The sequence below is a fragment of the Hylobates moloch genome, unplaced genomic scaffold, assembly GCF_009828535.3.
Source record: "Hylobates moloch isolate HMO894 unplaced genomic scaffold, HMol_V3 SCAFFOLD_3, whole genome shotgun sequence".
Classification (NCBI taxonomy): Eukaryota; Metazoa; Chordata; class Mammalia; order Primates; family Hylobatidae; genus Hylobates; species Hylobates moloch.
Window position 1 is genome coordinate 161,688,323 of NW_026652278.1, and position 15,795 is coordinate 161,704,117.

Genomic DNA, 15,795 nt, shown 5'->3' on the forward strand with positions numbered 1-15,795 from the left:
TTGATAAGTGGTGGAAAATGCATCATATTTAAATATTGCCATATATTGACTTGGAGGTTAAAACATTACAAGCTGTTTCATTCGCCAGTAATTAACTGTAAGCTTTATTCAATGTGTCACTCAGTGACTTATAAGAATTAGGAATCACTCTTCTACATTTAGATTAAAATTCCTGCATGAGGAAGGCATATCGGAACATGACAATTATGGATTTTCTTTTTAATTCAAAAACATTCAAAGAACACAAAAGGAGACTTATTAGAGTTGAAATAATCTTTTTTCCAAAAAAAAAAAAAAAAAGTGGCAAAAATAAAAAAAAGGAAAAAACAAAATTGTTACATGGGAAATAAAAAAAAGTCCATTGAAGGACCTGTATAAGAAAATGCCTTCTACTGCAGAACACTGGTGGTGACTAATGTGGTTTCTGTGAAGGAAGCAAATGTATGATTCATTTTGTCAGGGCAATCTGCATAGCTGTTTGATATCGTGGTAGCATTATGCTTCCTCTAGGGATCAAGAAAGAAAAACAAAAATAGATCCTAATAAGACTATAAGGTCTGGAAAGAATAATCCCCAGCTCCCACTGAGTCCAAGGGAGAGGAGTGGGGAGAAGGAGGAACCCCCTTGGCCTAGTTTGGCTGTTCCCACTCTGCAGGCCCAGCAGCAGGCTTCGATGTCATGCTGGGGAGCAAGTGTTGCAGCCCAGCTTTCGTCCTCCCAAGGAAGCAAACACGGGCTCCCTTTCCAGGGCCTAGGGGAAGGTTCACAAAGACAGAAGCAAGCAAATGTGTGCATCCAGGGGACAGATTCTTTTCCTTTCTTTTTTCTCTCTTTGGGAAAAAAGAGTCTCATTATCAAGACAGAGCATACTGATGGGTGCAAACTGCAAGGAGAAAGATGCTGTATCTCAGGTTTCTGCAAACCTCATAACAATGAAATAAAACATCACAATCCAGACAGAGAAAAATATTTTCTGTTGTCTCAAGTCAGGTAGCAAGAGCAAGAGATAATAAGTGTATTTGCAGTACCAAATCCAGTGACCTTATTCATATAATACAAACAGACCCAGGCAACATGACACACATTAATATTAAAGCAAAGAAATAAGAGTTAACATTGTGATATGGTTGGCTGTGTCCCCAAATCTCATCTTGAATTGTAGTCCCCATAATCCCCACGTGTCATGGGAGGGACCCAGTGGGAGGTAATTTAATCTTAGGGGCAGTTACCTTCATGCTGTTCTCCTGATAGTGACTGAGTTCTCATAAGATCTGATGGTTCTATGAGGCGCTTTTCCCCCTTTTGTTTGGCACTGCTCCTTGCTGCCGCCATGTGACAATGGATGTGTTTGCTTCCCCTTCTGCCATGATTGTAAGTTTCCTGAGGCCTTCCCAGCCAGCTGAAATGTGAATCAGTTAAACATCTCTCCTTTATAATTTACCCAGTCTCAGGTATGTCTTTATTAGCAGCATGAGAACAGACTAATACGGTAAACTGATACTGGTAGGGTAGGGTGCTGCTATAAGGATACCTGAAAATGTGGCAGCAACTTTGGGACTGGGTAACAGACAGAGGTTGGAACAGTTTGGAGGGCTCAGGAGAAGAAAGGAAAACGTGAGAAAGTTTGGAACTTGCTAGAGATTTGGAGGGCTCAGAAGACAGGAAAATGCAGGAAAGTTTGGAACTTCCTAGAGACTTGTTGAATTACTTTGACCAAAATGCTGGTAATGATAAGGACAATGAAGTCCAGGCTGAGGTGGTCTCAGATGGAGATGATGAACTTGTTGGGAACTGGAGTAAAAGTCACTCTTGTTATGCAAAGAGACTGGTGGCATCTTGCCTCTGCCCTAGAGATCTGTGGAAATTTGAACTTGAGAGTGATGATTTAGGGTATGTGGCAGAAGAAATCTCTAAGTGACAAAGCATTCAGGAGGAAGCAGAGCACAAAATTTGGAAAATTTGCAGCCTAATGATGAGATAGAAAAAAAAATTTCTGGAGAGAAATTCCAGCCTGCTACAGAAATTTGCACAATTAATGAGGAGTCAAATGTTAATCACCAAGACAATAGGGAAAATGTCTCCAGAGCAAATCAGAGAACTTCACAGCAGCCCCTCCCATCACAGACCCAGAGGTCTAGGAGTCAAAAATGGTTTCTTGGGCCAGGCCCAGGGCCCCCCTGCTCTGTGTGGCCTCAGGACATGGTGCCCTGTGTCCCAGATACTTCAGCTCCAGCATGGCTAAAAGGGGCCAAGGTACAGCTCAGGCCATTGACTCAGATGGTGCAAGCCCCAAGCCTTGGCACCTTCCATGTAGTGTTGGGCGTGTGGGTGCACAGAAGTCAATAATTAAGCTTGGGGAACCTCCACCTAGATTTCAGAGGATGTATGGAAATGCCTGGCTGTCCGGGCAGAGGTGTGCTATAGTGGTGGGATCCTCTTGGAGAACCTCTGCTAGGGCAGTGCAGAAGGGAAATGTGGGGTTGGAGCCCCTACACAGAGTCCCCACTGGGGCACTACCTGGTGGATCTGGGAGAAGAGGGCCACCATCCTCCAGACCCCAGTGTGGTAGACCCACTGACAGCTTGCACCACGTACCTGAAAAAGCCACAGGCACTCAATGCCAGCCTGCGAAAGCAGCCGGGAGGGGGCTGTAACCTGTAAAGCCACGGGGCAGAGCTGTCCAAGGCCGTAGAAGCCCACCTCTTGCATCAGCATAACCTGGATGTGAGACATGGAGTCAAAGGAGATCATTTTGGAACTTTAAGGTTTAATGACTGCCCCACTGGATTTTGGACTTGCATGGGGCCTTCAGTCCCTATGTTTTGGCCAATTTCTTCCATACGGAATGGCTGTGTTTACCCAATGCCTGTACCCACATTGTATCTAGGAAGTAACCAACTTGCATTTGATTTTACAGGCTCATAGGCGAAAGGTACTTGCCTTGTCTCAGATGAGACTTTGGACTTAGACTTTTGAGTTAATGTTGGAATGAGTTAAGACTTCGGGGGACTATTGGAAGGGCATGATTGTGTTTTGAAATGTGAGGACATGAGATTTGGGAGGGGCCAGGGGCAGAATGATATGGTTTGGCTGTGTCTCCATCCAAATCTCATCTTGAATTATAGTTCCCATAATCCCCGCATGTTGTGGGAGGGACCCAGTGGGAGGTAATTTGATCATGGGGGTGGTTACCCTCATGTTGTTCTCATGATAGTGAGTTCTCATGAGATCTGATGGCTTTATAAGGGGCTCTTCCCCCTTTTGCTTGGCACTGCTCCTTGCTGTCGCCATGTGAAGGAGGATGTGTTTGCTTTATCTTCTACCATGATTGTAAGTTTCCTGAGGCCTCCCCAGCCATGCTGAACTGCGAGTCAATTAAACCTCTTTCTTTTATAAATTACCCAGTCTTGGGTATGTCTTTATTAGCAGTGTGAGAATGGACTAATATACATTGTAAATCTATGTTTTAAAGGATCATTCAAAAGAAGAAAGCGGAGAAATTAACATCAACTTACTTTAACACTGAGGAATTTAAGGTTGAAAAGAATTCAAGGGTTATTGTACAGGAAACCTGAAGAAAATCTAAATTCTTCTGTCAATAAGAGCAGGCCAAGGGTGAAGACAAACTATAAATGTCACAATGACATTACCCAAAGCAAACAATGAATATAATTCAGTGAATATAATTTCATAATGTCTATTTGTTTCTGCTTTGACAAGCTTGCAGATAGGAAAATGGGCCAATGAAAAGACTCAATGCCTGATTGGTTTGACATGGCCACTGAGATAAGATAAATGGCAATAAGAAGTATTTCAAAGACCTAAGAGAGAAAAAAAATTAGCTAATCGTAGGTGTAGAAGAATAAAGTAATTGATACAATCTGAAGATGTATCACCTTGGATGCAGGAAAGTAATCAACAGGTAATAATAATAATACATAAAACACTGTGAAAATGACAGGCTAACCATCAGGCTACAAATCTAAGCATGATCATGGCACTACAATACCCAGAAACAAGAAACAGAAGTCACCTAAGGATGCCCTCAGATATAATTGTGACAATAGGTGAATAAAGTTGCCCAACAGACAGCTTTGCCAGTGTTTGCTGTAACAGAGGTATTCTTTTGGACTTAACTGATGCATTTAGTAAAAAGCATGAAAAGGCCATCTACCAAAGAAGGGGGGACTCTTGAGGTGTGACAGAAGCAAGACACTCATTTTCTGCAGGCCTGATTTTCCTCAACTGACTCATGAAGGACTGTATTAGGTAGTGATTACATTCCCTTTCAGCTCTGGCCTTCTGAGTGTATAAAAACCAAAGACAGAGAGATGGAGACAGAGAGGGAAATAAATCAATCAAAACCACTTGTTCCTGCATTGGTTGGACTGCCTATAGTACAAGGGAAATGTGCTACTTAAATAAAATAAAGATTTAATCAAAGCCAATGGCAGGTTTGTTGGCCGGGAAATTTCTATTAATTTCTATTCCAATAATAGGTAACTGAATCCAGAGTCATCAAAGTTGAAAATTCAAAATATAAGCATTATCATTGTTATTGCTGTAATTAAACAGCACAAACTCATTCATTCATTTTGATAGTTATCTCGACATATAATAACAGATAATTGTGGGTTTTATTTATTCAATAGAAATTTAATTGAGGATGTGTTGTGTGTCATAAATTGTTCTGGGTGCTGGAAACACAAAGGTAAAAATGCTCCAAGCCCTGCAACCAAGGATCTCACTGTCTAGGGAGGGATAGAGAAACATAAGTGGACAATCATGATGAAACAGGTAAGGGATGGAAAGGAGTAAGCAGTTCAAAGAGGACGACTTCCTGGATAAGTGGACACTTGAACTTAATCTTACATGACAGATGAGCATTACCTAGGTTGGCTAGTGAATATCTGCTTTCCAACCAGAGGGATTTACACGAACATGGCACAGAAGGAAATACACAGCCTGGTTTGTGTGAGAACTACACAGGTTTTAGCATTGCTGGAACATAAACTTGAAGGAAAGGAACGTAGGTGGAAAGAACAGCAAAGGCCAGAGAGTTCCTAAGAGGTCAAAGAGTTTGAACTTTATTCTCTAGGGGTTATGTGAAAAGGTTGTGAGATTTTAGATTGAGAGGGAACAAGGTCACATAGGCCTTTCCAACAGACTTCCCTAGAGGCTGAGGAAGGCAGATGTGTGGTAACCAAAAAAGGCAGGTGGGAAAGAAGCCAGTTTGGACATCATTGCAAGAGCTATTGAGAGCAATGGTTGTGGGCATAGAAGGGAATGAACAAATTCCAGAAACGTTTATAAAACAAAAGTGGTAAGACTTGGTCATTGATTAGATGAAGATGGTAAGGGAGACAAAGGAGTTCAAGACTCCAAGGTTGATAAGGTGCATGACATGACCACCAATTAAACCAAAATAAAGGAGCAGGAACAGGGCAGAAGAGAAGAAAATCAATTGCATTTAGAATATGCTGGATCTGAGATGTCCATGGGATGTGCAGCTGGGAAATTCTGCAAGGAACTGGACATAAGATGGATGATGAGTAACCAGCATACTGGTGAGAGTTGAAATGAGAGTGTAAAAGACCAATCAGGGGAGGTGCAAGGACAGGGTCCAAGAGAGAACCCTGAGCAACACCTGCAGTGAAGAGATGCATGAAAGAGAGGGTGGTGAGACAGTTATAGGATAACAGAGGTGCACAGTGCTTCAAAATCCAAGAGAGCAGTGAGTCCTGAATAGAAGACAGTGATCAAAATCTGAATAGACACTTCCTTGAGAAGTCATTCTTCTCTGCAGGATTTAAATGAATCTAAAAATGTCTCAGCTCACAATTATACTTTAAAAACTCTAGGAAAAAAGACTACACAATTCCTCTTCATGAATTTATTTCAAACGCCTATTCTAAAAACCCCTTGTTCTTCTGTATGAAATCTTCTCTTTTATCCTGTCTTCCAGGGTAACAGAGTATGCAGTGGCCATGATTGAGAAGGTCGCTGTTCATGTGCTTGTTTAGATCATTTCTTGAGACCACTTAACCCAGTTCTTTGCATTTGTCTTCAGATTCCTCACCACTTAACTATTTTTGTTAGCCATTCCTGGAATTTTACCAGGTTCTCTACATTGCCTTTCCTAGGTGGAACCTAACAGCTGAAATATACTGAGGGCCTGGTCAGGGCATAATGTATTATCTGCATACAGCTCAGCGTTGTGCTTTCTTTTATATCCACAGGGTTTTCCTGACAGCTCTTTTTTACTTTGCAATTCACGGTTTGGCTTCCCACAGCCAGCCTGCTGTAAGTCCTATTGTAAGAATTACATAACCTTCCTGGGATTTTAGAATTGGGAGCAATCACAGGGCTCCTCTTGTCCATTTTCACACTTACTTAAGGATTTCTCCTACTGTACCTTTCAAATACCCTTATTTGTTGTACAGTTCAAATAACTCAAGCAAATGCTCTTCCCTACAGGTGTGTTGCTTGTTTGCTTGTTAATACATTGTAAAGCCAACTTAGTGCATCATAAGTCACATTTTTAATATAATAGAACGGGGTGGATAGGATTGGAGAGGCTGGACTAGGATAGGAATGTGTTGGATGGAATATCAGAGTCAATTAAACTCAGTAAGGGTAAATATCATTTCATGAAACTTCTGTTTCTATTGGAATCAGGAGAGGTCTGTGTGTGTGTGTGTGTGTGTGAACTGCATTTCTTACTGTGAGTTACAATCTAAAATTTTCTACATTGCCCTGCAGAATTACTCTTACCAACCCTAGAGAAATTAATTGGCCCACTCTTCACTTCATCAAGCTTAGCTTTCCTTTACATTAGGTTTTTCAAGGTGCTAGCATCAATTCGGCTCATCTCTACTCTGTCTCTTTAGCTAATCTGCAAATTTCGGCAAACTGTGTAGGATTTGTTCCAGTAACATTTTAGCTAAATAAAGACCGTAGAGTGTTATTAAGGACTTTCTGGCCAGGCACAGTGGCTCACGCCTGTAATCCCAGCACTTTGGGAGGCTGATGCGGGCAGATTACCTGAGGTCAGGAGTTTGAGACTAGCCTAGCCAACATGGTGAAACCCCATCTCTACTAAAAATACAAAAATTAGCTGGGCGTGGTGGCATGCGCCTGTAATCCCAGCTCCTCGGGAGACTGAGGCAGGAGAATCACTTGAACCTGGGAGGCAGAGGATGCGGTGAGCTGAGATCGTGCCACTGCACTCCAGCCTGGGAGACAGGGTGAGACTCCGTCTCAAAACAAATAAACAAACAAACAAAGACTTTATTTCTCTCTCTGACCCTCCTCGCTCTCCCTTCTATCTTTCCTCCCTCTGTCCTCTTACTCCTTCTCCTTCAATCTCCTTCTTCCATGCCCCTCCCTGCATCTCTTTTTCCACCACCCTCTGTATTTTCTCTGGTACCTGATTGGAAACTCTTCATTTGTGTTTTTTGGCAGCCTGGACCAAAAGTGCAGCTGTTACTGCTACAGCACTTTACGACATGTGCCTTTTCCAACACCTCTGTTAGGCTGAGACTTAGCTCTTTTTGGTAGATCACAAAGCAGGAGCTCTACATTGCTAAAAGACATGCCTTCCCCTGCCCTTGCATCTTCTCTCCAAATCAAACTCACTGCAGCTTTTCTGCTACTGTTGCTTTGCTAGCTTTTTACCTTTGGATGGAGAGAAGATATTCGACCTGGTGAGCCACTGCATACCCGGAAATTCTGCTTTGATGCGATCTCACACAACAGCCCCGTTACACTCTATGACTGTCATGGCATGAAGGGGAACCAGCTCTGGGGATACCGGAAGGTAAGAGTCAGTCCACTGTGGTCATTCTCAAATTATTGTGGTTTAAGTTATTCTTACTCAAAGTTTTCTTTGAAAACACACTGTTTTAGGCCTGGCACAGTCACTCACACCTGTAATCCTAGCACTCTGGGAGGTCGAGGTGGGCAGATCACCTGAGGTTGGAGTTTGAGACAAGCCTGACCAACATAGTGAAACCCCGTCTCTACTAAAAATACAAAAAAATGTCAGGCGTAATGGTGGGTGCCTGTAATCCCAGCTACTCAGGAAGCTGAGGCAGGAGAATCCTTGAGCATGGGAGGGGGAGATTGCAATGAGCCAAGATTGTGCCACTACACTCCAGCCTGGGTGACAGGGCAAGACTCTGTTAAGAAAAGAAAAAGAGAGAGAAGGAGAGAGAGAGACAGAAAAGGAAGGAAGGAAGGAAGGAAGGAAGGAAGGAAGGAAGGAAGGAAGGAAGGAAGGAAGGAAAAGGGAGAGAAGGCAGGAAGGCAGGGAGGGAGGAAGGAAAGAAGGAAGGAAGGAGGGAGGGAGGGAAGGAAGGAAGGAAGGAAGGAAGGAAGGAAGGAAGGAAGGAAGGAAAAGAGAGAGAGAAGGCAGGAAGGCAGGGAGGGAAGGAGGAAGGAAAGAAGGAAGGAAGAAAGGAAGGAAGGAAGGAAGAAAGGAAGGAAGGAAGGAAAGAAGGAAGGAAGGAAGGAAAAGGGAGAGAAGGCAGGAAGGCAGGGAGGGAGGAAGGAAAGAAGGAAGGAAGGAGGGAGGGAAGGAAAGAAGGAAGGAAGGAAGGAAGGAAGGAAGGAAAAGAGAGAGAGAAGGCAGGAAGGCAGGGAGGGAAGGAGGAAGGAAAGAAGGAAGGAAGAAAGGAAGGAAGGAAGGAAGAAAGGAAGGAAGGAAGGAAAGAAGGAAGGAAGAGAGGAAGGAAGGAGTTTTGATTTAAAGTTTTACCTAGTCATACATACACACACTTGGCTCACACATCCGGAGATCACCAGCAAAGTTGAAGGGGAAAATCGAGTGTGTAGAAAGGGGCAAGCTTTTGGCTTCGCTTGTTATAAGTATGGCCATCACAATCAATTATGATTGAAAAATGGCTTTGAGCCAGAACAAGGGATGGGTCTAGGTTTAATTCAGAACACTCCCAAAAAGAGGAACCACATATCCAATAAGCAAAACCACACGTGCATAATTTTTAACATCACCATTCACAACACACATACACATAGATTGTGGCATGCATTCATTTTTTATGTATCTCAGGCTCACTTGCTTGGGACCTATCTGAGTTAAGACAATGATGTTTACACAAATATTTATATATCTATGTAGATATAACTGCTGCAATCCTTATACACAAACTGACCCATTTATATTTTCACCAAAATCCTGCCCAAATGTAGCAAAGAAGAATTTATTTGGGGAATTTAAAAAGTTTCAAAAATTATAAAGTTAACAGTGAATGGTAGGAAAAATTCAAAAACATATGTAAAGTCACATTTTATTGAGAGAATAAAATAAAGAGCAATTAAGTTATTGTTTGAAAATATTTTTATGGTTTCCTTTTGACAGCTTTTTAGAATACTATACAAAATTGCTTTTCAAATTCTTTGCTTTCGGGGATAGAACTTGGCTGTCAATTAGCAATTACTCCATAAGCTCCATTCTGCCCCCTCAAATCCATGGACCTGCTGGGGCCTTCTCAGCCAGGGAGAAGATGACTTCTGTTTGCTTTTTCACACTCTGAGGCCAGCCTTGCCTCAGGCTATAAGGAAAATGGAATCTCCCCCACTTTATTCATGAACTTGGCCATCCTGTGGCTGAGACAAGGTCAGTGTCCCCCCAAATTACAGAAAGCTAAAGGAGAGAAATGGTGGAGAGTCAGTGTGGGGAGAGGGAGGACTGGTTATGTTACTTGTTGCCTTACTTAATAAGCATTCTGGTTTCCACCTCTTAGAGATGAGCTCCTAAAACTATACTCACCCAAAGGTGGACTTGTTTGTATAAGTTTATTCTGCATCCCACCCCCGCCCAAACACCTGGCAGGTTGTGGCTGTGTCTAGCAAAATTACAAAACATCAGTTGAGCTGGGTGTGGTAGCTCACGCCTGTCATCCCAACACTTTGGGAGGAGAGGCGGGCAGATCACCTGAGGTCAGGAGTTCAAGACAAGCCTGGCCAACATGGTGAAACCCCATCTGGACTAAAAAATACAAAATTAGCCAGGCATGTTGGCACATGCCTATAGTCCCAGCTACTCGGGAGGCTTGAGGCAGGAGAATTGCCTGATCCTGGGAGGCAGAAGTTGCAGTGGGCCAAGATCACACCATTGCACTGCACTCCAGCCTGGGTGACAAGAGCAAAACTCCATCTCAAAAAAAAAAAAAAAAAAAATTCAGTTGTTATATCCTTCTACAAAACAATCTAGAATGAATGGAGCTCAGAAGATGGTATCTGATAAAAATGAGGCTGGGGGAATATCACTGCAATAGGAAAACCTCATTGTCTTCTTTATGAAATGTATAATAAATGATTCATCTTATCAAACTATTTTGCTATTCAACATGATACAGCCTGTGTGTGGTGCAATAAAGTAAGGTTTTTTTTAATGATTATATTCTGACATCTAAGGAGTTACTTTCTGCGCACATCAATAAAATAGCTGATTGGCCATTTGCTTAGTATGTTGGTGGTCCCTAATGAACAGAACATTTCTCATTACTGTACACTTCTAGCATGACACACCAACCACTCAATAATATGCAATTAAGCCAAGAAAATGCAATTGTTTTTATGAGGGAGCTTATAAAAGCTTACAGATGGATAAGACCAACTAATACACAGAGCTTCTGGGGAGAAAAAAAACAGGCTGCAGTGGTTTCAAGGGGAAACTCTTATGAGCTTTAATACTAAATCTTTCCAGGATCCTAAGGGATTTGTGAAAGGAAACCACTAGATTCAATTGTGCTGTGGCTCTCTTCTCAGCTTTTTGTAGCTGTTGGTCTTGCATTACTTAGCAAAAGGTTACACTCCATGTGTATTTATACAGCAAGCAAGGTATTTATACTTAATCAGACACATGCAAAGGCTCAAAATGGAAAGTTTCTGAAATATCACATCTTGGTGGATGATTCAGGCCCATTCAGACACACCTGTTTTAGAAAATTCCTCTTGTTTTTTTCCAAGGGCTATGCCTAAGGCATAAAGAGAAAAAGCACAAAGAGAAATCTCTCTGGTGTGCTACCTTGTCTATTTGGATGCAGTACTTGGCTCTGGGGGCTTCTGGCAGTTTTGGATGTTTTGTTTGTTTTTTGAGACGGAGTTTCACTCTTGTCGCCCAGGCTGGGGTGCAATGGCATGATCTTGGCTCACTCCAACCTCCTCTCTCAGGTTCAGGCGATTCTCTCCAGGTTCAGGCGATTCTCCTGCCTCAGCCTCCCAAGTAGCTGGGACTACAGGCGTGACCACCATGCCCGGCTAATTTTGTATTTTTAGTAGAGATGGGGTTTCACCATGTTGACCAGGCTGGTCTCGAACTCCTGACCTCAGGGGATCCGCCCACCTTAGCCACCCAAAGTGCTGGGATTACAGGCATGAGCCACCACGCCCAGCCTGGAATTCCCACTTTTTATAAGCATATTCATGAGTCAATCAGAGCCCTCTACTAATTGCCTGAAGGGCTGTGTGAGCCATCTCCTAAGTTCCTAAAGTCATCATCATCATCATCATCATCTCCAATTTAGGCATCGAGCTGGTGCTTTACACACATTATCTCAAACCTCATAACCACTTAGTAACCACTTAGGTACTATTGTGTATAATTGACACAGGAAGAAACTGATACTAGCAGATATGTGGATTCAAACACAGGTGAATCTGGCTTTAAAGTTTCTACTATTTCCTCTGCCATGCTCTTAAGGAATAAGATGAATATTTCCTAGGAGAGTTCCCCAGTGCCTTGGATTCAGTGTCACTGATACCAGCCAACCCCTCCCTCCCAGCTACATGGAGATATCTTGGAGAGAGAAGGTGCCCAGAAGCCACCTTCCTTGAGTGGATGAAAGTTGTTTTCGGGCCTTGCTTCCTGGTTTCAGCAACTCTCACTCTGCTTTTAGTTATTTTTAGATGTGGCTCTTTGCCACCACAAAAGGAGAAGAGCATCCTTATTCTATGATGCTGGGGCTATGTTCAGTTGCACAGCTGTTTCCTACAATAACAGGTACCTAGGATGAGGAATCCTGTTCCTGGTTTTCTTTTACCACCAGGGGGACCCCTGTTACAAGAACAGTGAATTGTTGAGGCAACCTCAGTAAAAATATTTGTCCTCACCCAGCATCAAACAGGAAACTGTCTTTCCTTTTCTTCAACCCCCATTGGTCACTAAGACTTGTCACCCATTTCTATCCCCAGTCATTGGTCACTAAAACTTGTCACCTGCCCCTCTCAGCCAATATCTCTGAAATCCACCCACTCTTTGCCATTTCTATGGCCAGCCCCTGCCTGGTTCAGTCTTCACATCTTACCCCTGGGTTATTGCAATGGCTTCCTAAAGGGCTGCCCTGACTCCTGTCTTTCCCCTTCCCCTTCCTCATGTTCCATCCTGAAGTCAGAGGGAGATGTCACAAAACCTGGTCATGGTATTCCTCTGTTTTATGACTTTCATTTGGTTTCTCATTGAGTAGAAGATAGAGTGCTTTAGCCTCTCAATACTCATCTGGATCCTTCACAACCTGGCCAACATAACAGCTGACCATCAGCCCTTAGAGTTATTCAGGCTTAATACACCCCAATCATCCTGAAATTGTAAGGGGATCTTGAATAGTTGTTTTGCTTTTATGACTTTCAACTGCTTCACCAACATAATAATGATAACTGAGTGAGATAAACTATGGAAAACTTCTAGCACAGTTTCTGATCATAAGATTTCCATCTGTGTTGGTGACAATACACTTTTTACATTGATCATCGTGGCAAGGTATATCCTAATATGTCACATCATTAAAGCAGTCTCTCCTAGGCAATATTGACAGTTCTTATCCCTCCAAAATTGAGAGCTATCTCCCATGCCCTTTTCATTTTAAGTAAACATTTTATTAGGTTATAGCATATGTCTTACTTTGGGTTTCCCCATATATACAACCTAAAGTAAGAATTTTAATGCACATGGTTTATTTGGGATATAGCCCCAAAAACTCTTGACAGGGAGTGAGGAAGTGAAATGGAGGAGATATCTGAGCCAATAAAGGGTGGATTATCAAGCAAGTACCACTGCAGGCAATTAGAACTCAATCCACTGAAGATCTCTGGAAATGGTATACAGAACACCCATCAGGGAGTCAATTTTTTGGTCAGGTTCCTGACCAAAGATTGACTGGAATGGTGTATAAATACCGCAACTCCCTTGATACCTCTGGCCTGCTGCTCTTATAGACAGAACCATTCTTAAGGCCGGAGAAAGTCCTTAAGCAGAGAGATGCAGTGACATCTAGGCCAGCATGCACTGAAATGGAAAGGCCTGAAGGGCCATGCTCAGGGTACAGGCACTGCCAAGAATCCAGGTGCTCTGCATCCTCACCAACACTTGGTATTGTCAGTTTTTCTTTTTTATTCTGTGATTGTAAAGTGATATGTTTATTAGCCATTTTTGATATCTTATTCGTGCAGCACCTACTCGAGTCTTTTGCCCATTTTCAAAACATGGGCTGTCTGGCTTTTTCACACAGATTTTTAGGGATTTTTTTCTATATATAAGTGACTCATTGGATGTATGCATTGCAATATCTTATTCCAGTTGGTGTCTTGTCTTTTTTTCTGTTTAGTGGAGTGTCTTAATGAAAAGCTATTCTTTATGATTCGTGGGTTTTGTGTTCTGTTTAGGAAATCCTGGCCTTCATGTAGTTAGTCTTCCAAGTCATCTTTGAAATTTTATTGCTTAATATTCTACATTTCGGTTTATAATTCCCATATATATATATATAATTTTTTGAGACGGAGTTTCGCTCTGTCAGCCAAGCCGGAGTGCAGTGGTGTGATCTTGGCTCACTGCAATCTCCACCTCCCAGGTTCAAGCAAGTCTCCTTCCTCAGCCTCCCAAGTAGCTGGGATTACAGGCGCATGCCGCCTGGCTACTTTTTGTATTTTTAGTAGAGACGGGGTTTCACCATGTTGGCCAGGCTGGTCTCGAACTCCTGACCTAGTGATCCGCCCACTTCTGCCTCCCAATGTGCTGGGATTACAGGCATGAGCCACCGCGCCCAGCCCTCCCTGAAATATTTTTATGTGTACAACGTAAGATAAGGGTTGATTCATATACAGAGATAGAAATAGATATAGATATATATTGACGAAGACATGCTATTGATCAATCACCATTTAGTTAAAAGACCGTTTTTTCCCACTGCACTGAAGTGATGCTTTTATTGTAAGTCAAGAGGTCTTATATACATTGGTCCATTGTTAAATCCTCAAGTTTTTACCATGTAACTAAATAGTCTTAGCCATACAGAAAGTAAGCTAATAAAATAAACTAAATTAATCTAATAGGAAGTATAGCCAAAACCCCACAACTACCATCACTCTTAGTGGTGAAATGTTAAAGCTCTCCTCCAGAGATGGGGAATAAAATAGAATGTTGACTATAATCATGTTTTTCAACCTTGTATAGGATATCTAATCAGTGTAATCAGGCAAGATACAGACCTTTAAAGGTATAAGAATTAGAAAGGAAGAAATAAAACAGTCTATACGTAGATGTCATGTTAGGGTATTTAGAAAATCCAAAAGATTATGCAGCTAAACTATTTTAAAAATGAATAGATACATTTAGCATAGGCCCAAGATGAAAATGAATTGTTTATATACTAGCAACAAAAAATAGAAAATGAAGTTTAAAAGTGATTCCATTTGGTCACTGTGAAAAGCACAAAATAGGAATAAATCACGGCAAAGATGTGAAAGACTTTTATGCAGAAAACTACAAAGCATCACTAAGAAAAATCTTAAAAACTATAGAGGGATCCGTCATGTTCAAGGATTATGTCTCAATATTGTGAAGATGTCAGTTTTTAAATGATCCAAACATTTAATGCAAAACAAAATAAATCTCAGGAGGCTTATTTGTGGAAATTGATAACCTGATTCCAAAATTTACATGGAAATATAAGAGATGAGAATAGCTAAGAAAATCTTGAAGGAGGGAAAAAAAAAGTACTAAAACATTATAAAAGCACCAGGTATCAAAACATTACAAAGGTGTATTATTAAGGCAATGTACTCGCATGAGGATAGACTGACTGAGGCTCTCTAGAAGGTGAAGCCTGGGTATTGATATTCTTTGAAAGGTCCCGAGAGATTCTAATAGACAGTCAGATGGAAAATCACTTTTGTAGCTCTAATTTTTACCTTCTTTCTTTAATCTACTCCTCCCTTTTGCTCTAGTTGGAATTTTCCCCTCTTCCTGTACTCCTATAGCATTTTGTTTCCTTCTTTCTACTTAAAACACTGTATATTATACATACTTAGCCCCCTCACCCCCGCCAACTACCTGAGGGCAAGAACTTTTAAAAAAATGTCCACACGGCCTGCCTAATACCTAATATACGAAGTTCCTAAATAAGCATTCATTGACTGGCTTAAAGAACCACTAGTTCAATTATTGATATGAGCCCTGCCTTCATAAACTCCAACCTGTGCTGGATGAAACTTAACACATTTCTTTGTCTCAAAACTACGTACGTAACCTCCCAAAGACCAAAAATGAAAGATTTAAAATTACTTTCTTTAGTTGCTCTCTGGGGGTTCTTATAATTTAACTTTCATAATAAAGGACTTGCAAATAGTATCAAACAGGAAGTACAGGTAAGAAGGCACCTGCCAAGCTAAATTGATAACAGTGTAACAATCCCTTTCATTTAAAAATGAATGGGTGGAATTCTTGGCATTTGCCTACACTTCACTATTTGTTGTAACTTATGATATATGCCAGGTTTT

The 15,795-nt window shown here is 41.6% G+C and overlaps 1 protein-coding gene and 1 long non-coding RNA gene across 2 annotated transcripts in view; one reads left to right on the forward strand and one right to left on the reverse strand.

Annotated features, from left to right (window-relative positions):
• Positions 1–15,795, forward strand: part of GALNTL6 (polypeptide N-acetylgalactosaminyltransferase like 6) — a 1,281,746-nt gene that overhangs the window by 1,252,728 nt on the left and 13,223 nt on the right. Inside the window, exon 12 of the mRNA XM_032148915.2 lies at positions 7,670–7,819. Coding sequence (XP_032004806.1) covers positions 7,670–7,819 — 150 coding nt within the window. The remainder of the gene's footprint in view (positions 1–7,669; positions 7,820–15,795) is intronic.
• The window catches only part of LOC131383143 (uncharacterized), a 26,871-nt gene continuing 11,076 nt past the window's right edge, over positions 1–15,795 (reverse strand). The window contains exons 2-3 of the long non-coding RNA XR_009212949.1: positions 2,596–2,718; positions 1–1,399 (exon numbers count right to left, since the gene is read on the reverse strand). This is a non-coding gene — a long non-coding RNA (uncharacterized LOC131383143). The remainder of the gene's footprint in view (positions 1,400–2,595; positions 2,719–15,795) is intronic.